The sequence below is a fragment of the Vipera ursinii genome (assembly GCF_947247035.1).
Source record: "Vipera ursinii genome assembly, chromosome: 5".
NCBI classification, from domain to species: domain Eukaryota; kingdom Metazoa; phylum Chordata; class Lepidosauria; order Squamata; family Viperidae; genus Vipera; species Vipera ursinii.
The window spans coordinates 1,232,371-1,254,603 of record NC_139518.1 but is presented as its reverse complement, the minus strand read 5'-3'; the positions used below and the strand labels follow the sequence as shown (position 1 = coordinate 1,254,603).

The following is a 22,233-nucleotide window of genomic DNA, read 5'->3' as shown; positions in this document are numbered from 1 at the left end:
CTTTCTGTTCTCTCCTCTCTCTTTTCTTTTCTGCCTCTCTTTCTTCTGTCTTTCTCTCTGTTCTCTCTCTCTTTTCTCTTCTCTCTCTCTTCTCTCTCATCTCACTTTTCCTTTTCTCTCTTGTTTCTCCTCTCTCTCCCTCCCTCTCTCTTTTTCTCCTCTCTTCTGTCTCCTCTCTCTCTTTCCTTTCTCCTCTCTCTTCTTTCTCTGTTCTCTTCTCTCTCTCCCTCTCTTTGTCTCTTCTCTCTCTTCTTTCTCCTCTCTCTTCTTTCTTTCTGTTCTCTCCTCTCTCTTTCTTTTCTCCCTCTCTCTCTTCTGTTTCCTCTCTGTTCTCTCTCTCTTTTCTCTTCTCTCTCTCTCTTCTGAAACATCTGTCTTCTCTTTCCTCTTCTCTCTCTTCTTTCTCCTCTCTCTTCTTTCTTTCTGTTCTCTCCTCTCTCTTTTCTTTTCTGCCTCTCTTTCTTCTGTCTTTCTCTCTGTTCTCTCTCTCTTTTCTCTTCTCTCTCTCTTCTCTCTCATCTCACTTTTCCTTTTCTCTCTTGTTTCTCCTCTCTCTCCCTCCCTCTCTCTTTTTCTCCTCTCTTCTGTCTCCTCTCTCTCTTTCCTTTCTCCTCTCTCTTCTTTCTCTGTTCTCTTCTCTCTCTCCCTCTCTTTGTCTCTTCTCTCTCTTCTTTCTCCTCTCTCTTCTTTCTTTCTGTTCCCTCCTCTTTCTTTCTGTTCTCTCCTCTCTCTTTCTTTTCTCCCTCTCTCTCTTCTGTTTCCTCTCTGTTCTCTCTCTCTTTTCTCTTCTCTCTCTCTCTTCTGAAACATCTGTCTTCTCTTTCCTCTTCTCTCTCTTCTTTCTCCTCTCTCTTCTTTCTTTCTGTTCTCTCCTCTCTCTTTTCTTTTCTGCCTCTCTTTCTTCTGTCTTTCTCTCTGTTCTCTCTCTCTTTTCTCTTCTCTCTCTCTTCTCTCTCATCTCACTTTTCCTTTTCTCTCTTGTTTCTCCTCTCTCTCCCTCCCTCTCTCTTTTTCTCCTCTCTTCTGTCTCCTCTCTCTCTTTCCTTTCTCCTCTCTCTTCTTTCTCTGTTCTCTTCTCTCTCTCCCTCTCTTTGTCTCTTTCTTCTTTCTCCTCTCTCTTCTTTCTTTCTGTTCTCTCCTCTCTCTTTCTTTTCTCCCTCTCTCTCTTCTGTTTCCTCTCTGTTCTCTCTCTCTTTTCTCTTCTCTCTCTCTCTTCTGAAACATCTGTCTTCTCTTTCCTCTTCTCTCTCTTCTTTCTCCTCTCTCTTCTTTCTTTCTGTTCTCTCCTCTCTCTTTTCTTTTCTGCCTCTCTTTCTTCTGTCTTTCTCTCTGTTCTCTCTCTCTTTTCTCTTCTCTCTCTCTTCTCTCTCATCTCACTTTTCCTTTTCTCTCTTGTTTCTCCTCTCTCTCCCTCCCTCTCTCTTTTTCTCCTCTCTTCTGTCTCCTCTCTCTCTTTCCTTTCTCCTCTCTCTTCTTTCTCTGTTCTCTTCTCTCTCTCCCTCTCTTTGTCTCTTCTCTCTCTTCTTTCTCCTCTCTCTTCTTTCTTTCTGTTCCCTCCTCTTTCTTTCTGTTCTCTCCTCTCTCTTTCTTTTCTCCCTCTCTCTCTTCTGTTTCCTCTCTGTTCTCTCTCTCTTTTCTCTTCTCTCTCTCTCTTCTGAAACATCTGTCTTCTCTTTCCTCTTCTCTCTCTTCTTTCTCCTCTCTCTTCTTTCTTTCTGTTCTCTCCTCTCTCTTTTCTTTTCTGCCTCTCTTTCTTCTGTCTTTCTCTCTGTTCTCTCTCTCTTTTCTCTTCTCTCTCTCTTCTCTCTCATCTCACTTTTCCTTTTCTCTCTTGTTTCTCCTCTCTCTCCCTCCCTCTCTCTTTTTCTCCTCTCTTCTGTCTCCTCTCTCTCTTTCCTTTCTCCTCTCTCTTCTTTCTCTGTTCTCTTCTCTCTCTCCCTCTCTTTGTCTCTTCTCTCTCTTCTTTCTCCTCTCTCTTCTTTCTTTCTGTTCTCTCCTCTTTCTTTCTGTTCTCTCCTCTCTCTTTCTTTTCTCCCTCTCTCTCTTCTGTTTCCTCTCTGTTCTCTCTCTCTTTTCTCTTCTCTCTCTCTCTTCTGAAACATCTGTCTTCTCTTTCCTCTTCTCTCTCTTCTTTCTCCTCTCTCTTCTTTCTTTCTGTTCTCTCCTCTCTCTTTTCTTTTCTGCCTCTCTTTCTTCTGTCTTTCTCTCTGTTCTCTCTCTCTTTTCTCTTCTCTCTCTCTTCTCTCTCATCTCACTTTTCCTTTTCTCTCTTGTTTCTCCTCTCTCTCCCTCCCTCTCTCTTTTTCTCCTCTCTTCTGTCTCCTCTCTCTCTTTCCTTTCTCCTCTCTCTTCTTTCTCTGTTCTCTTCTCTCTCTCCCTCTCTTTGTCTCTTCTCTCTCTTCTTTCTCCTCTCTCTTCTTTCTTTCTGTTCTCTCCTCTCTCTTTCTTTTCTCCCTCTCTCTCTTCTGTTTCCTCTCTGTTCTCTCTCTCTTTTCTCTTCTCTCTCTCTCTTCTGAAACATCTGTCTTCTCTTTCCTCTTCTCTCTCTTCTTTCTCCTCTCTCTCTCTCTCTCTCTCTCCCTCCCTCCCCCCCTCCACCAGATGGGAAGGAGTACGACGTCTACGTCTCCTACGCCAGGAACACGGAGGAAGAGGACTTTGTGCTGCTGACCCTCCGGGCGGTTTTGGAGAACGAGTACGGCTACAAGCTGTGCATTTTCGACCGAGACAGTCTGCCCGGAGGAAGTGAGTATCCCAAACCCCTCCATCATCTCTCTCTCTCTCTCTCTCTCTCTCTCTCTCTGGAGTGGGGAGGCTGGGCTGCCTCCCCCTTCCTCACTCACCCCTGCGCCCCCCCCCGTGTGCATACACAGCTGTGGCTGATGGGGCCAGAGAAGAATCCCCAGAGCAGGTCCCTCCTCCAGAGAGAGAGAGAGAGAGAGAGTTGTTAGCTCTGCAAGGGAATTCTGATCGGAACAAACGGTTTTTGAGTTGGCAGCTGTTGCCCGTTTTCCAACAGAGGGGCTTTTGATCGCTTGGGCTTCCTTCCCCCCCCCCACCAAACCTCCTGGCGGGAGAGCTGAGGACACAAGAAGGAGTTTTTGCAGAGAAAGCTTAGGCCAAAAGGGAAAAAGAAGGATGGGGTGGGTGGGGGTTCCAGGGCCCTGCGCAAACGGTGGCTCTCCTTTTGGGGGGGAGTTTTGGAAAAAAAAATAAAATTGACCGAGGGGAACATGGGAACCTTAGCTGATGCTTTATTCTGCATCACTGCCGATTCTTTTTTGGGCTCCTAAATTATTCCTGGTCAGCCACAAATGCCAAACGTTGCCCCATTTTTGTTATTCAACCTCGGGAACTTTAAGATGGGAGGACTTCAACTCCTTGAATTCCTCTGTCAGCTGTGCCTGTATTATTATTATTTTTTTCCTCCTGCTGCCTAGAGCAGAGAGGTTGCAGAGGAAGGGATGACAAGAGAGTAAGCGGGCCACAATGGGGATACACAGGAATGCGTTAGTGCCATAGAATTCTGGGAGTTGAAGTCCAGACGTGTTGGCTTGGGGATTCTGGGTGATGAAGTTCACACCTGCTGGCTGGGGAATTATGGGTGTTGAAGTTCTCCCAGCTTAATGTTCCTGAGGTTGAGAAACACTGTGTCGGAACCCACTCCAATCCACACCTTAAGAAAGCAAAACTCTTGGAGAGGAGATTGTCCAAGAAGGAACTTTTACTAAGACAGAGATGACAGAGGAGATAATAGACAGGATCTGAAAACTGTCTCACAGATCGATATTTTTAAAGTCTCCCCGAGCAAAACCCCACCCCTCAGTCCATTTGGTCAGTCCCAGATCAGTCAAGTCTCAGGTGTCAAACCCCTCGTGGGAAAGGGAGAACCATCAGTCCATTCGCAGCACGATTGCTTCCTCCCCTTCACATTCCATCTGGAGATACAAGCCAGAATTCTCCCACTACCACCTTTCTTGTTTGCTTGTAAATCAGATAGGGAGAGGATTTCCTTTCGTCAATCCCTCCCCCCTTTCTTAGTTGTTCGTAGTTCGGAGGGAGTGGGTTTCTTCCATCGGTCTGATGGCCACCAGGCAGGCTGAATAAACAAACATTACATCTGAGGGAAAGAGGTGAGGGCAATAAAGTTCCCTGTCTATTCTCTTTCCTCCATAATAATAATAATAATAATTAATAATAGTAGTAGTAATAATAATAATAATAATAATAATAATAATAATAATAATAATAATAGAGTTGGAAGGGACCTTGGAGGTCATCTAGTCCAACCGCCTGCTCAGGCAGGAAACCCTATCCCATTTCAGGCAAATGGCTGTCCAGTCTCTTCTTGAAAACTTCCAGCGTTGGAGCATTCACCACTTCTGGAGGCAGGTTGTTCCACTGGTTAGTTGTTCTCACTGTCAGGAAGTTTCTCCTTAGTTCTGGGTTGCTTCTCTCCTTGACTAGTTTCCATCCGTTGCTTCTTGTCCTGGGAACGGCAGAATCCAGGAAGCGCTGTGGGGTGGGGTGAGATTTGGGTTTGCAGAAAGAGGGAGTTAGAAATGAAATATAAATGGATTCTGACACACTGAACTTAAAAGTATAGCAATTTCATGGCGGAGCGATCTCGCTTTAATTGTCCAGCTTATTTTTTTGCAGCTTATGCTGCAATGTGAACGGTGAGGAAACCCGTTTGATTCCAGATGTACAGTTTTTTTTTCTCATTTGGGGTGTTGCTCCCAACAGCTCTAGACTCAGAGGGGATCCAGGGATGCGCTGAAGTCAGAACTGCCCATCTTTAAGCTCTGGAGAGATCTAAAGACAATTTAGATTAAGAGCACAGGGTAGATTTGGGGATTCTTGAAAAGCTTCCCCAAGCTGAAGTCCATTGAGACACCGCCTCCCATGGTTCCCAGCAGCAGAGACCAACAAGCAGTTAGACTGGACGTACCAGGGTTAGCTCCCGTCACATCTGGACAGGAGGTCGTGTTGGGGACAGGGGAGAAGCCCAGTAGCCTGGTTCTCCTGCCAACGTTTTACATTTCTGTTGATATCCCTTATATTTTAGCCTGTTAGGCGGCTTTGATCCCCTTTAAGCGAGTCTATATCGCAGGGAGGCCCCCTCAGAAAAAAAAATCAGGACGCCAACTGCACAACTGAAGCAATCCTTTTAACCTGGGCAAAAGTGCCGCCATTTTGAGTCCACAACTCTTTCCTCTGGAAAGAGTTGAGAGAAAATTGTAGGGGGCAAAGAGGTCACCACGGAGAAGAGACTAGCTCGAGGAAAGGAGACGGAAACACAGCCATCTTTTGCTCCGTGGATCTGGGGGTGGGTCTGAAGGAAGCTGCTTATGGAAGGAAGAACTTGAGCTGGGAAGTCAGTAGGTCTGTGACGTTGGCCTTTCTCTCAGCTTCTCTTGAAGAGCGTTGAAACTTTGGGGCAGGCCCTGGTCATCTGGGCAGGCAGAGTCAAGGTCATCCTGATCCAGGCCCACCTACGATGGAGAAGCCCAGCTGAGGTCCACTGATGAAGCACCCACAACGTCCACCCCACTGGTTAATTCTGCTCCCTGCCAGGACATTTCTCCCGAGTTCTACGTGGTTCCTCTCCTTGATTAGTAAATAACGGCTGTGACTATTCCAGTTGTCCCAACACAACAAAACAATCTGGGCTGTTTCCTAGTTGGACATCTTTGATCCAAGCTGGGAGGGAAGCATGAGAACAAGACCGTTGCACGGTTGACAGAGCAGGTGCCAGATATGAAAAGGGTGTATGGGGTGGTGGGAGGACGTTGCTGGTGTCCACAAGAAGGGAGGTCTTCTTCAGGGTAGATCCTGACTCCTCCAAGCCTACCTCATTCTCTTGAAGGCCAGGAGCTTCAGAAAGTAACGTTTGAGACACGAGAAGTGTGACGTCCTCGGCCGAGTTCTTGAATTTCCTTGCTCACAGCTGCGGGAGAGTTCTCGCCCGCCGGTCGCTAACCTGCCTGTTTTCTCTCCCAGTTGTCACGGATGAAACTCTGAGCTTCATCCAGAGAAGCCGGCGTCTCTTGGTTGTGCTGAGCCCCAACTACGTCCTGCAGGGCACCCAGGCCTTGCTGGAGTTTAAGGCCGGCCTGGAGAACATGGCTTCGCAGGGCACCATCAAGGTGATCCTGGTCCAGTACAAGCCCGTCAAGAAGAGCAAGGTGAAGGAGCTCCGGCAAGCCAAGGCGGTACTGACCGTCATTAAGTGGAAAGGCGAGAAGTCCCGATACCCATCGGGAAGGTTTTGGAAGGAGCTGCTGGTCAAGTTGCCGGTCAAGAGCAGAACCAAAAACCTTTTGGGTCAACAGGATCTCATCGACCTTTCACCCAAAAGCGTCTAAAGGGAAGGGGAGGCCAGGAACCCAAAGCCGGGCTGGAGAGGAGAGGAGTGGGCTTGCGCTGGGGTCTCTGGGAATCCGTGCCGCGCCTCCGGCACGGCTCCTGAACTCGGCCTGTTTGAAGGAGCCCCATCTGCAGAGTTGTCCAGCGCCTCTCCTGCAAATTGCATCCACCTGGCTTGCAGGGGGCTGAGGCAAGGTGCACGATGGGGGTCACTTGTGCAGTGAGAGCAAGGACGCACGTGGTGTCGCTTGTCCCCCCTTTCCCACTCTCTCGGTGTGGTGTCCCCCCCCCGTGTTCTTCGTCCAGAGACAGAAGAACAGAAGTCCTCCCGGGGCCCCAATGGTGCTTTTTTTCGGGAAGCAACCGGACATTCTTGTTTTTCTTGGAAGAGCTTTCGCTTCTCCTCCCAGAAGCTTCTTCGGCTCTGGCTGAAGGGAAGGGAAGGATTTATACTCCTTGCAGACAGCTGGTCATTTGCCTTCTTTTTAGGGAGTCCCTGAGGCCACCTGGAGGTTTTACCTGTGTCCTCGGGGGTCACCTGAGTGGTGCAAATGGGTAGGAAGCCTTCTTGGCTGCAGGATGTCTTCCGCCCTGGGTCCCTTCCCGGTTGAAGACAGGAGCAGGCTGTTGGGGATGGTTTTATTTATTTATTTTTTTATTTTAATTCCATTTATATCCCGCCCTTCTTCGAAGACTCAGGGCGGCTTACAAGCTTAGCAGTAGCCTTCATTCTATTTTGTGTTGTCTGCATCTCAGACTGAAGCCCAAGCGGTTCCTGTAGCCTGCGATGTTTTCTGGAAGTCCGTCCACCCTCCCGCACTATTCAGACGGCGTTCATCCCAAAAGGCATAGCTAAATATCTATGGAGATTCTCAGTCCTCCAGGTCCTGGTTGCCCCAAAGGCGCTTTTTCAGGAGGCAACTGGACTTTCTTGTTTTTCCTTTGGAAACATTTCGCTCCCTCCTGGCGCCTTTTCACCTCAGTCCAAATTGGCCGGTGTCGAATTTGAGCCCGGCCTTCCTCAACCTGGGCAAGGGGGAGGCATAACCTCGGCTTTTTTTAATGACTGGTGGACTTCCACTCCCAGAATTCCTCAGCCAGCCTTGCTCAGCATGGAAACCTCTCCCTTTCCACTCAGCGTGGCTGGCTCAGGAATTCTGGGAGTTGAAGTCCACGAGTCATAAAGTGGCCTAGGCCTAGGCTAGGGGTAGGAAACCTTGGCTCTTTTGTGACTCATGGACTTCAACTCCCAGAATTCCTGAGGTAGCAGGGCTCAGCTTGGAAACCTCTCCCTTTCCCCTCAGCATGGCTGGCTCAGGAATTCTGGGAGTTGAAGTCCACGAGTCATAAAAGGGCCAAGGTTGCCTACCCCTGAGTCCTGGGCCTCTCCAAAGGTGGTGTATTTCGGTTCCCACGACCCTCAGCCATCGCAGACTTTGCAATTCAAACATCTACAGGGATCCGGGCTGGGGACAGGAAACCCGGGCTGGCTTTGGGCCTCGTTCGCCGAGAAACTCAAGGTGGCATTTTGTGCTCCGCGTGTGCACTGAGACAGCTCTTGCGCAGAGCACAGGGAAGTGTGGGGCAGCCCCTTTGCTGTCAGAACCGGCCTGCCGAGGAAGGAGAGACTTGGGGGTTTCTGACCCCCATAATCCCAGAGCTCGCGTAGGCAACCGCTGTGATGAAAAGGGGTTTTTACTACTTAAGAGCAGTGAATCTTGAAAGATTCCCAAGGAAGAAGCAGACAGTTGTAAGCCAGGCAGTCGGAATGCAGTAGTAGTAGTGGTAGTAGAGTGGTAGTAGTAAGTAGGGAGGAGGAATAGGAGGATTGAGGGATCCTTAGTGCTCTCTGAGGTTGGTGGTTTTCTTGCAGACCTTTCATTACCCAACTAGGTGCTAGGAGAGAGTGAGATTTGCAGAGAGGAGGAAGAGGACGATTAATCTGTCAAGGTATAAATCACCTTAAAAAATCACCAAAAAAAATCACCAAAAAAAACACGTGCAGTGACATAATCCTTGGTGGTCTCTGAGCTTGGTGTTTCATTACCCAACTAAGTAACATAATTGGTGGTGGAAGGGAGAGGGGTTTGGTAGTAGTAGTAGTAGTAGGAGGAGGAGGAGGAGGAGGAGGAGGAGTGGAATCTGGAATGTCACGTTTCTTCAACTCCTAGTACAAGATCTTCCTTCTCTTCTTCAAGATGGAGACATCAGGTTAAGGACATTTCACCAGCTGTGGGGTGCAATAGTGCGCAAAATGGATCCCTCTGGAACCATTTTGAATTGCTTTGTTTAACGCTCGAGGTCCTTTTAAGGACAGAGCAGGCGCTCTTTCCCTTTCGACACTAAGGCAGCTCTTTCGCTCTCCAAAGTTTTCCAAAATGGCCTGCCTGGAACAGACCAGGGCCCCTGCGCCCTGGGGGGGGGACCGCTGTCGGTTCGGCTTCTGCATTCGCACACCGTTTTTCAGGGCTCGGCCAGCGTAGGAAGGGATGGTCCTGCTGACCAGCCTGTGACCTGAGCTTCTGGCACGGTTGCCCCCAAGCGTGGTCAGGATGCAGTGCTTGCCCTGGGGGGGGTGGCGGGCGAAGATTTATCGGTCGCGGAGCAAGGAGGCTGGGGGCACAATCCCACCGCAGAAGGTCCCAAACTGTTTTTGGTCTCTCTATTAACAGGCGAGCTATGGGATGGTGGCAGATCTGGAGACTCAGTGGTGTGTGAGTGTGTTTGTGTGTGTGAGCTTGTGTGTATGTGTGTGTGTGAGAAAGACAGAGAAAAGAGAGACAGAAAGAGAAAAAGACGAAGAGAGACAGAGAGAGAGATCACAACCCAAAGTACTTTGGTTCACTGGGTTTCCCTACCAACTTAAAACTGCTCCTCTTGCCAGCCCCAAAGATTGTTGGGGGGCTGTGGGGTTAGAGGTGGAAGCCATTCAGAAGATCCTCCGGATTCCATTCAGAGGTGTAAATCAATGAGGATCAACAGGCTTTAGGGCCATCTGACTCATCCAGAACCACGGTGCTTTCCGAGGTTGCAGATTTTATTGCAGACGTTTCATGACCCAACTAGGGAACACCATCAGTGCTAGAAGAGAGAGGTGGGGTTTCTCCCTATTTATAGACAGTATTTCCTTGTTTTCTGCTTGATTGTTCCTCTGGTGTTATTCCCTGCTTATTCCTTGAAGATGTTACCTAGTTGGGTCATGAGACGTCAGCAAAAAAAATAAGCTCAGAGACCACCACAATCCTTCTCCTCCATGTTTACACACAGCTTTTCATTATGATTAATTATTAATTATGAACCTGGGGAGGGAAAAATTTCTTGTCCTCCTGAATCCTCCCCTCCCCGTTTGCACGTGGCATTTGCACTGAACTTTATCGCCCTGCCTTATTTATCTTGCTTTTTTATTTGGTGCGCAAACTGGCACACAAAGGCCTGTTTGCACATTTTTCCCAATTAATGGCAAAAGGTACTTTGGAATGAGGGTTGTGCAAATGTTTGGACAGGCAGGCATGTCAGTGGCTAAGGCCGAGCTGTCCAGCTGCCCAAAAGTCGAATCAACTTTGCAAAGAGAGACCACTTTTCAATCCCAGACTGCGCTCATATCACAATCCTCAACTAGCTGTTAAATTCACCCATTTCTCTGGCTAATCTGATATAATAAATTATCCCGTTGAAGCAAAAGCTGATCAGGTGGGCTGGGTTTGATTAAGAGGCTAGTAGCGCCTCACAAAACAACAACACCAAGAATTGTATCTTGTGCAAATTGCCAAGGTTGGAGTTGTGTCTGGTGAGAGGAGGTGAGGTGAGAACAAGGTGTGGTCCCCCAAAGATAAAATGCATCAACCTTTTACCTTTTATCAACACCCTTCAGTGTCATGAATTATTCTGGCTTCCTTTGATGTAATTCTAACATTTTGGTTTTATATATGGTTGTTAATATTTTAACTTTTGATTGTACAGAGTCCCACTTTGAGGAAGCTTGGCTCTTCAGAAAGGAGGGGATGGATGGATGGATGGATGGATGGATGGATGGATAGATAGATAGATAGATAGATAGATAGATAGATAGATAGATAGATAGATAGATAGATATAGACAGAGGTAGAGAGATACACAGATAGATATAGACAGAGATAGATAGATAGATAGATAGATAGATAGATAGATAGATAGATAGATAGATAGATAGATATAGACAGAGGTAGAGAGATACACAGATAGATATAGACAGAGATAGATAGATAGATAGATAGATAGATAGATAGATAGATAGATAGATAGATAGATAGATAGATAGATATAGATAGATAGATAGATAGATAGATAGATAGATAGATAGATAGATAGATAGATGAGAGGAAGAGAGAGAGAGATGGAGACACCATGCACATATACCTTGCACATAAAGTACAGATAGTCCTTGAGTTATGACCACAATTGAGCTCAAAATTTCCGTTGCTAAGCGAGACAGCTGTTAAGTGAGTTTTGCTCCATTTCACATCCTTTCCTGCCACAGTCACTGAATCCCTGCAGTTGTTAAGCTGGCAACCTGGTCGTTAAGCGGATCTGGCTTCCCTGTTGGCTTGTGGGAAGGTCGCAAAAGGGGGGGTCACGTGATCCCCCTGGCACGGGACGCCGTGACCGTCATAAATACGAGCCCGTTGCCCAGATCAGGCGACCACGGAGAGGCTGCTTCGGTTGTCAAGTCGCTTTTTTCAACGCTGCTGTAGCTCCGAGCGGTCACTAAATGAACGCCTGTAAGCCGGGGGGCTACCACCTGCACCAATGGGGCTTGGATGGCAGGGTTGCAGTTGACCTCTTGACCTTTCTGACCGGTCCCTGCATCCCCACAGCTGGAAGAGGAAAAGGGAGAGAGAGAGATTGAAAAGGGCTCCCAGCTCCAATGAAGGCCAAGACTTCCCAGGAAAGCCATTAGAGGCACCACAGTCCTCTGCAGCCCCAAATTTATGTTGCTAAGCGAGACATTTGTCAAGGGAGTTTAACCAACGGGGGGGGGGGGCTTTTCCCTTGTGAGGTTGGCCAGGGAGACCCCATTCCCCTCGACTTAACAACCATTCATTTAGGGATCGTATTTCAACAGCGCTGAAAAAAAGGGACTTGGAATAGAATAGAGCCGGAAGGGACCTTGGAGGTCTTCTAGTCCAGCCCCCCACTCAAGCAGGAGGCCCTCTACCATCTCAGGCAAATGACTGCCCAGCCTCTTCTCTAAAACCTCCAGGGATGGAGCATTCACCACTTCTGGTGGCAAGCTGTTCCACTGGTTGATTGTCCTCACTGTCAGGAAGTTTCTCCATAATTCCGGGTTGCTTGTCTCCTTGGTCAGTTTCCAAGCATTGTTTCTCGTCCTGCCCTCTGGTGCTCTGGTGAATAACGTGACCAATTTTCACAGTTACGACCGTTGCACCATCCCCGTGATCGAAATTCAACAGATTCAAATTTATGACGGTCGGACAGTGTCCCCGGGATCATGTGGCCCCATTCTGCAACCTTCTGACAAGCAAAGTCTATGGCAGGGGTGGGGAACCTTGGCTCTTTTATGACTGGTGGACTTCAACTCCCAGAATTCCTGAGCCAGCATGGGGAACTATGCCTCCCTTCATGACTGGTGGACCAACTCCCAGAATTCCTGAGCTGGCATGGCTCAGCTTGGAAACCTCTCCCTTTCCCCTCAGCGTGGCTGGCTCAGGAATTCTGGGAGTTGAAGTCCACCAGTCACAAAAGAGCCAAGGTTGCTTACTTCTGGTCTATGGGCAAGCCGGATTCACTCAGCGACTGTGTGTGGCTGACTTGGCCGCTGCAGTGATTTGCTTAACGACCGCAGCAAGAAAACTGACCGTGACTCGCTTAACAACTGTCTCACCCAGCAGTGGAAACGTCGGCCTCGATTGTAGTCGTAAGTCAAGGACTATGGGTATACCGTTTGCAGGTTGCAACCCAGGAATCGGGACTGCCCGTCTTTGCCCCCCCCAAGACCCCCACTCCGTAGGTAAGGCCTCCGTGCTGAGCTCCCCACGGGGAAGGTGGGGTAGGCAGGGCCTCATCCGTGGTGCAATCGGGCAGGGTGGGGGGCCCTTTGGCTTTGGGCCCCTGCAGGGAGCAAAGGGGGAATCGTGGAAGTTGGGGCCACCAATGTTGCTTTGTGTTGCTTGTTCATATTTTTCCATTCCCTCCCTCCCCCCCCACACTACCACCTTCGCTTATTGAACCCCAACATCATTATTACTGTCTTATTTTGATCCTTTTTTTGCTTGTATTTTAATAAAATCCTAATTTTGATACACCCCTCCGTTGTTTTCAGTTGCTTCTCCCTTTCCTTTCATTGGGTGCCTGTGTGTGTGTGTGTGTGTGCCTGTGTGTGGCTGTGTGCCTTGTGGCTGTGTGAGTGGGATGTTAAAAGAGCCAATTTGACAATTAAGCCCCCTCCTCTTTTGCTGCATCTTGTACGGTAAAGGAGGCCGGGCTCTGATCGCACGGCGGTGGCTGCCATCTTGACTTTTCTGACCTCTCCAGTCCTACCCAGAGGGGGTAGACTAGAACCATCTCCAAGATCCCTTCCAGTCCTAGGATCCTGTGATCTTAGGCAGGGAGACCTCCAGGGTCCTTTTCCTTCTATGATCTTGTGCATAGAAGCCCTCTAATTCCCTTCCAGCCCTATGATTCTATGATCTTGGGCAGGGGGTTGGACTAGAAGACCTCCAAGGGCCCTTCCATCCCTAGGATTCTATGATCTTGGGCAAGGAGATGGACTAGAAGACCTCCAAGGGCCCTTCCAGCCTTGGGATTCTATGATATTGGTCAGCGGGTTGGACTAGAAGACCTCCAAGGGCCCTTCCATCCCTAGGATTCTATGATATTGGTCATCGGGTTGGACTAGAAGACCTCCAAGGGCCCTTCCATCCCTAGGATTCTATGATATTGGTCATTGGGTTGGACTAGAAGACCTCCAAGGTCCCTTCCAGCCTTGGGATTCTATGATCTTGGTTAGTGGGTTGGATTAGAACACCTCCAAGGTCCGTCCCTTCCAGCCCGAGGATGCCATGAAATGCTGTTAGTAGCTGGTGGAGAAGCAGAGTGCCGAGAAACTGGTTGGACTTGCCTGCTAGGCTCCTTTCTGTCTCAGCGTCGGGTGGACCATGGGCAGCACCCCGTAGATAGTCTCCTCCTCGGAGTAAAAGGAAGACCTGTATGGCTCTCGTAGGCACGTTGACCCCAGAGCAGGTCCTGTGGATGGCAACTTCCACGGAGATCCTCCGTCCTCCAGGTCACGGTTGTCCCAAAGGTGCTTTTGTGCCAAAAAGGCAACTGGACTCTCTTTGTTTTTCCTTGAAGACATTTCCCTTCTCATCCCGGAAGCTTCTTCAGTTCTGACCAAATGTATTCCTTGCAGCCATATGGCCATTAGTGCTTTCTCTGAGAGCGGCTGAGGCCACTTGGAGTTTATTGGTCTCTTGGTCAAGAACAGGTGTAAGCAAACTTGGCTTTTTTATGACTCGTGGACTTCAACTCCCAGAATTCCTGAGTCAGCTATGCTGGGAGTTGAAGTCCACGAGTCATAAAAGAGCCAAGGTTGCCTACCCCTGGTCAAGAACTTGGACTTCAAAAGAGTGGCCTTTGCCTTTACCAGCCCATCAGAACTGGAAGATCGTTTTCTTGAAGACAGCAAAGTCCAAATTTTGGACAGGGAGGACCGCTGGTTTGAAAGAGGGGTCAAAGAGGCCCTCTAGGTCGAAACTGAACACCCCTCCCTCAACCGAGGGGGAGGGACACAACATCGTCTACCTCCAGTCTACAACACGGTCCTCTCAGCAGGTCCAAGAAGGCCCCACCCCCATTTGCATCACTCAGGTGACCCTGAGGACGCAGATAAAACCTCCAGGTGGAGAGTACTAACGACCAGATGACTGCAAGGCATATACATCCTTCCATTCCTCGTCGTTCAGTCAGAACTGGAAGAAGCTTCTTGGACGAGAAGTGAAATGTCTTCCAAGAGGAAAAAAAAACACAAAGAGAGTCCAGTTGCCTTTTGAAAAAACACCTTTGGGACCCGTGGAGAACAACAGTGAAGCTCCATCTGAAGTAGGATGAGATTCCAGAAAGTGTCTCTCACACTTAACACAAAGCAGCCTTGGCTCTCTCTGTCTGTTCCCGCCATGTTGCCAGCCTCTGAGCTCCAGCTGAAGAATTTAGAATAGAATAGAGCTGGAAGGGACCTTGGAGGTCTTCTAGTCCAACCCCCTGCTCAAGCAGGAGACCCTATGCCATCTCTAACAAACGACTGTCCAGTCTCTTCTTGAAAACCTCCAATGATGGAGCGCCCATGATTTCTGGTGGCAAGTTGTTCCACTGGTTAATTGTCCCCACTGTTAGGAAGTTTCTCCTTAATTCCATTTACCTAGAGCTATACCAAGATTTAAGCCAGGGCTCTTCAAACGTGGCCCTTTGCTGACTTGTGGACTTCAACTCCCAGAATTCCTCGCTGGCTGAGGAATTCTGGGAGTTAAAGTCCACAAATCATAAAAGGGCCAATTTTGAAGAGCCCTGGCTTAAGGTGAATATGTTTCAAACGTGAGCACTGTAAGACCTGTGGACTTCAACTCCCAGAATTCCCCAGCCAGCCGTGCCTATTTTTTTTTCTCCTCCTCTCTAGAGTGGAGAATTGCAGAGGAAGGGATTGCAAGAGAGCAAGCAGGACAAAAGGGACGCTGGTTGAGGAATTCTGGGAGTTGAAGTCCACAAGTCGTAAAAGAGCCAGGTTTGAAGACCCCTGATTTAAGCCCTCTTTTCCCCCTTGTGGGACATCAACCTCGAGAACCTCAGGATGGGGGACATCGCTTAAGCTGGGCCACATTGGGAGGCTGGCAAAAGAGGGATCAGCAATGGGGCAGCTTCTTGTAGGCCCGAGATGGTCCTTCCTGCCTTGCATCTACACACCACCAAACCACACCACAGCAGCCGTTTGTGTCCTCATAATGTTGACTCCAGCTGGTCGACCATTCTTACACCAGACAGCCTTGAGTTACCTCCAGCCTGTGCAAGGGTTAGTTAACATGATAGGTGCCTGGTGCTCTCTGAGCTTGGTGGTTTTCATGCAGACGTTTCACGATCCACCCAGGTTGGGTAGGTGTATAAACGTTTATAAACAAGGAGCACAGCTCACTTCCTTCTAGAACTGATGATGTTCCTTATCAGTTGGGTAAAGGAACGTCTGCAAGAAAACCACCAACCACAGAGAGCACCAAGGACCCTCCTTCCTTCCTTCCTTCCTTCCTTCCTTCCTTCCTTCCTTCCTTCCTTCCTTCCTTCCTTCCTTCCTTCCTTCTGCAAACCCCTCTCCCTTCTAGCACTGATGAAGTTACCTAGTTGGGTCATGAAAAGTCTGCAAGGAAACCAGCAAGCTGAGAATGCACCAAGGATCCCAGATCAGCTACAGATTTTCCCACAGTGAAATCTCCTGATAGAATGAGAACAATTCATCAGTTAAATAGCTTCCCTCCTGGAGTTGTGGGGTCTCCATCAGTGGAGGTTTTCCCAAGTCGATGACAATCATTGGACTGGGTATACAGCTGCTGCCTTCAGCAGGGGGATGGACTAGAAGACCTCCAAGGTCCCTTCCAGCCGTAAGAACGTTTATGTCCTACGAATGTTCTCTTCTATTAGTTAATAGCGTATGTTTCCTGCAAGCCCAACACCGGCTTCCCTGGGGCTGCATTTTGATGTGGGGGCTGAGATGGTCCTTGCAGTTGGACTTGGCCAGATGAAGGCTGGCATGAATGGGGTCCCTTCTCCCCAGACCCTCCTTTGGGCAGCTGGAGAGAGGGATTCCTGCAAACTAGGCACGCCCCCACAACCTCTGAACCTCCAAATTTGGGGCTGTCCAGCCGAAGTGTCAAAAGGATCTGATTAGGGAGCCGGAGGCTAAAACATAGGAAGAACGGTTGCTGGAATTGGGTATGTCCAGTTTAATGAAAAGAAGGACCAGGGGGGACATGAAAGCAGCCTTCCAGTAGTTGAGGGGCTGCCCCAAAGAAGATGGGGAGGGGGCTCAACTTATTCTCCAAGGCGCTTGAAGGCAGGACAAGAAGCAACAGATGGAAACTCATCAAGGAGAGAAGCAAGCTAGAATTTCCTGACAGTGAGGACAATTAACCAGTGGAACTCCTTGCCTCCAGAAGTGGTAAATGCTCCAACACTGGAGGTTTTGAAGAAGAGATTGGACAACCATTTGTCTGAAATGGTATAGGGTCTCCTGCCTGAGCAGGGGGTTGGACTAGAAGACCTCCAAGGTCCCTTCCAGCTCTGTTATTCTATGTTCTAGTGAAAAGAAGGACCAGGAATGGTATGATAGTATCTTCCAATACTTAAGGGGCTGCCCCAAAGAAGAGGGGCTCCACCTGTTCTCCAAAGCACATGAGGGCAGGACAAGAAGCAACAGATGGAAACTCATCAAGGAGAGAAGCAAGCTGGAATTTCCTGACAGTGAGGACAATTGACCAGTGGAACAACCTGCCTCCAGAAGTGGTAAATGCTCCAACACTGGAGGTTTTGAAGAAGAGATTGGACAACCATTTGTCTGAAATGGTATAGGGTCTCCTGCCTGAGCAGGGGGTTGGACTAGAAGACCTCCAAGGTCCCTTCCAGCTCTGTTATTCTATGTTCTAGTGAAAAGAAGGACCAGGAATGGTATGATAGTATCTTCCAATACTTAAGGGGCTGCCCCAAAGAAGAGGGGCTCCACCTGTTCTCCAAAGCACATGAGGGCAGGACAAGAAGCAACAGATGGAAACTCATCAAGGGGAGAACCAACCTGGAACTAAGGAGAAACTTCCCAACAGCAAGGACAATTAACCAGTGGAACAACCTGCCTCCAGAAGTTGGGGGTGCTCCATCACTGGAGGTTTTTAAGAAAGACTGGACAGCCATTTGCCTGGAATGGTGTAGGGTTTCCTGCCTGAGCAGGGGGTTGGGCTAGATGACCTCCAGGGTCTCTTCCAACTCTGTTATTCTGTTGTTCTGCCTGACAAAGGGGGAAAGACCATTGACCTTTGACCATTCCATGCTGCATCCATCTTTGGTCTCATCAGTGCCTGCTGTGGAACATGGATTTGCTGCTCTTCTAGAATAGCGTTACACAAATGTTAGCATGTGGACCCTGAATTATTTATAAAACATGTAGGAGTACAAATACTACTCCTATAAGCCAGGATTCCTGCTTTAGGCAGGTCCTCGACTTACAAGAATTAATTTAGTGACTGCTCAAAGTTAGAACGGGGCTGAAGAAAGCAACTTATGACCGTTTTTCACACTTAAGACCATTGCAGCATCCCTTCATGGTCATGTGATCAAAATTCGGCCGCTTAGCAACTGAGTCACACAGATGATGCTTGCAGTGTCCCAGGGCCAGGTTGTTCACTCAACAACCGTGTTACTAACTTAACAACTGCAATGATTCGCTTAGCGACTGTGGCAGAAAAGGCTGTAAAATGGGGCAAAATGGCTCCCTTCACCACTATCTTGCTTAGCAACAGAAATTTTGGGCTCGGCTGTGATCGTGTCAAAATCAAGATGGAGGAACGTTTAGGGCAGGAGTAGGCAACCTTGGCTCTTTTATGACTCGTGGACTTCCCAGATTTCCTGGGCCAGCCATGCTGAGGGGAAAGGGAGAGGTTTCCAAGCTGAGCCATGCTGGCTCAGGAATTCTGGGAGTTGAAGTCCAGAAGTCATCAAGGGGGCCATAGTTCTCTCATGCTGGCTCAGGAATTCTGGGAGTTGAAGTCCACAAGTCATGAAGGGGCCATAGTTCCCCCACGCTGGCTGAGGAATTCTGGGAGTTGAAGTCCACGAGTCATGAAGGGGCCATAGTTCCCCCACGCTGGCTGAGGAATTCTGGGAGTTGAAGTCCGCAAGTCATGAAGGGGCCATAGTTCCCCACGCTGGCTGAGGAATTCTGGGAGTTGAAGTCCACGAGTCATGAAGGGGCCATAGTTCCCCCACGCTGGCTGAGGAATTCTGGGAGTTGAAGTCCATGTCAGGAAGGGGCCATAGTTCCCCCACGCTGGCTGAGGAATTCTGGGAGTCGAAGTCTGCAAGTCATGAAGGGGGCCATAGTTCCCCCACCCTGGCTGAGGAATTCTGGGAGTTGAAGTCCGTAAGTCTTGAAGGGGCCATAGTTCCCCCATGCTGGCTCAGAAATTCTGGGAGTTGAAGTCCACCAGTCATAAAAGAGCCCAGGTTGCCTAGCCCCGGTTTAGGGAATTTAAAAATAAATGAGAGACCGGGGACCACTTTCATAAAGCATTTTATGAGCTGTGTTTTTGGGGGCCACAGATTAATAATAATAATAATAATAATAATAATAATAATAATAATAATAATAATAATAATAATAATAATAATAATAATAGTGAAATGCCATTATTAAGAAATAAAATGGATATTGTCACTAAGTGCCTAAATCCCCAGTGGGTTGAATGAAGGCATTCAAAATTCACTATTTATTCCATTCTTAGAGACTGCAGGTTACCTTTCTTCCTCTCTGCTTTTGTTCTTGAATTATTTGCCCCGGGAAAAGGCACTTACTCTTTTTCCCAAAGTCTATTATTTTGCTCATCCAGATGCATTAAGTTGGATGCCTTTAAGAATGCAGCATTAACATCCGAAATTAAACCCGCAGTTCTTTCCTATTGACAAGTGGATTCGAATTGGCAGGCTTTAGCTGGTAAGCACAGCTCAGAGGAATCTATAATATAAAATCCATTTCCTCTGGCTTTAATTTTTAATACTTGGAGGGGAGAAGGATGCAAAAACTGCTGGGCCTGTTTCAGCTCTTAGAGAATTTGTGCGTTCATTCCGCTTTGCCTCAGAATATGCATCAAACTGAAAGCGGGGGGGGGGGGGGGGAAGGAGCAGAAGAAAATAAGCTTTGGGGATATTATAAAACACGGGTTTAGCCTTCCCTTCTCAGCAACACTGCGCTGCTTCAGGGCATTGTTTTCTCCCGTGCTGAGCAATTGGGGGGGGGTGTTTGGCCAACCAGGTGCCTGGCTTCACCAGGTGCGGCTGGGGGGGGGAAGATTCCTCTTCACTGGGTACCTGTGGCAGGGAATATTTGGAGCTCAGGAGTGGATTATGGGGTGCTGGGTGCTCTCTGAGCTGGGTGGTTTCTTTGCAGACATTTCATGGCCCAACTAGGGAACATCATCAGGGCTAGAAGGGAGGGGGAAGTCCCCTCCTCCTCCTCCTCCTCCTCTTCTTCTTCTCTTCTTCTTCTCCTCTTCCTCTTCTCCTCCTTCTCTTCTCCTCCTCCTCCTCCTCTCCTCCTCTTCCTCCTCTTTTTCTCCTCCTCCTCTCCTCCTCCTCGTCTTCTCCTCCTCCTCTCCTCCTCCTCCTCCTCTTCTTCTTCTTCTCTCCTCCTCTCCTCCTCTTCTTCTCCTCCTCCTCTTCTCCTCCTCCTCCTCCTCCTCTCCTCCTCCTCCTCCTCCTCTCCACAAACCCCTCTTCCTTCCTGAACATTTAGTGAGTGTTCAAAGTTAGGACAGCACTGAAAAAGTGACACAACCATTTCCCCCCACACACACATGGATGGTTGCAGCATCTCCATGGACACGTGATAAAAATTCAGATGCTCGGCATATTTATGACAGTTTGGGGTGTCCCAGGGCTCACGTGATCCCCTTTTGTGATTTAATGACAAGCAAAGTCGACGGGGGGGGGCACACTCCCTTAACAAACCATATCACTAACTGAACAACTGCAGTGATCCCGACGCTTAGCCATTGGCTTGTATTTACGACAGTCGCTGTGTCCCGGGATCACGTGATCCCCTTTTGTGAACTTCACTTAATTCACTTAACAGATCTGTTATGTATGCAGGCACCTGCATAGCGACAGCCACCAGGGGGCGTTGGCCTGGACGGTTTTCGGCGGGAAACCTAGTTCGGCGGGAAACCTAGGGCTAACCTCATTGGCTGCACACTTACCTGGCCGGGTATTTAAGGAGGCCAGGTAACCCTCACTTCCCCCTTCCAATAAAGAGCTGAACTCACACACCGGCTGGCGTCTCTTCCTTGTGTCGGACCCACTACACAATAGATCCACTTAACAACTGTGTTACTAAGTGAACAACTGCAACGTTCCATTTAACCACTGTGGCAAGAAAGATCATCAAAGGCCATCCAATGGGGGAAAAGCTGACTTAGAAACTCTCTCGCTTAGCGATGGAAATTCAGTTGTGGCCGTATGTTGAGGAGACGAGAAGCCACGGACACCCACACACCCCTCCATCACCTTTGCAGGGACCCAGAGAATCCAGCCTTTAGGTTCTCCTGCTTGAGCAGGGGGCTGGACTAGAAGACCTCCAAGGTCCCTTCCATCTTCTCTTCTCTTCTCTTCTCTTCTCTTCTCTTCTCTTCTCTTCTCTTCTCTTCTCTCTCTCTTCTCTTCTCTTCTCTTCATTCCTCTTCTATATTCTCTACTGATTCTCTTCTCTTCTCTTCTCTTCTCTTCTCTTCTCTTCTCTTCTCTTCTCTTCTCTTCTCTTCTCTTCTCTTCTCTTCTCTTCTCTTCTTTGTGGCAGGCCCTCAGATATTGGAAGACGCTATCATGATTTGGGCTCTCCTGCTCTAACCACTTGTCTTTCCCTCTCCTGCTTAGACCTCACCGAAGCCATCTTCGACTTCATCCAGAAAAGCCGGAAGATGATTGTGGTCCTCAGCCCCGACTATCTTCTGGAGAAGAGCATCAGCCTCCTGGAGTTCAAGCTCGGTCTCCTGTGCCAGAACAACATCGCCACCAAGCTGGTGGTGCTGGAGTACCAGCCTTTGCCCCAAGCCCACCCAAGCATCCAGCAACTGAAGGAATCCGTGGCCTTCGTGATCTGGAAGGGCGAGAAGTCCAAGCACGCGGGATCCAAGTTCTGGAAAGCCTTACGTCTAGCCTTGCCGCTCCGGAGTCTCGGCGCCTGTGGCAACGCCGCCTGGAACGAAAGCTGCTCCTCACATTCGGACACCAGCTTGGACCAGGTCCAGAAGAAGAGGAGCAGGTTGAAAGGGCCACCAGCCAAGCCCAAGGGGGTCCCCGTCCGAAGAGGGCTAGCCTCCTTGCCCAGGAGGAAGACCAAGCATCCTCCCAAGCCGTTCCTGGCCTGCCGCTGCTGCGTGGCTTCCTCCTCCAAGGAGAAGCACCATCTCAAGAGCCCTGGCCAAGCGGTAGCCAAGCCCAAGCAGGAGATGCCGTGCCAGAGGCCACTGCTGGGAGACTCTGCAGTGGCCCACCTCCAGAAGAATGGCAAGAAGCATCCTCTGGAGTCCCAGGTGGCACCTCTGGGTCTCCAGAGGTTTGCCGATGTGTCCAATAACAATGACTTCTATGTCCTTTAACGGTGGGATCAGCTGCAGACGCCAGATCTGAGAAGGAAGGAAGGAAGGAAGGAAGGAAGGAAGGAAGGAAGGAAGGAAGGAAGGAAGGAAGGAAGGAAGGAAGACTGATCTCCATTGAGGACCTGGAGCAGGGGTCTTCAAACTTGGCCCTTGTGGACTTCAACTCCCAGAATTCCTCAGCCAGCGTCCCTTTTGGCCTGCTTGCTCTCTTGTAATCCCTTCCTCTGCAATCTCTCCACTCTAGAGAGAAGGAGGGGAAAAAATAGGCACGGCTGGCTGGGGAATTCTGGGAGTTGAAGTCCACAGGTCTTAAAAGGGCCAAGTTTGAGGACCCCTGTATTAGACTTTCGGGGGAGGGGGAAAAGCTTGTTCCATATTAACGGCAGCTGCAGAGGCAGCCACGTTCAGGATTCAGAATTGGGACCCTCTTCTCTTTCCGTGTGGTGGGAGAAGTCCACAAGTCATAAAA

General features: G+C 49.0%; 1 protein-coding gene across 1 annotated transcript in view; it reads left to right on the top strand.

Annotated features, from left to right (window-relative positions):
* IL1RAP (interleukin 1 receptor accessory protein) overlaps positions 1-21,764 on the top strand; it is a gene marked incomplete at its 3' end in the record, with an annotated part of 74,120 nt that extends 52,356 nt beyond the window's left edge. The window contains exons 9-10 of the mRNA XM_083363953.1: positions 2,602-2,745; positions 21,040-21,764. Coding sequence (XP_083220079.1) covers positions 2,602-2,745; positions 21,040-21,764 — 869 coding nt within the window. The remainder of the gene's footprint in view (positions 1-2,601; positions 2,746-21,039) is intronic.
* Between the last annotated feature and the right edge of the window lie 469 nt (positions 21,765-22,233).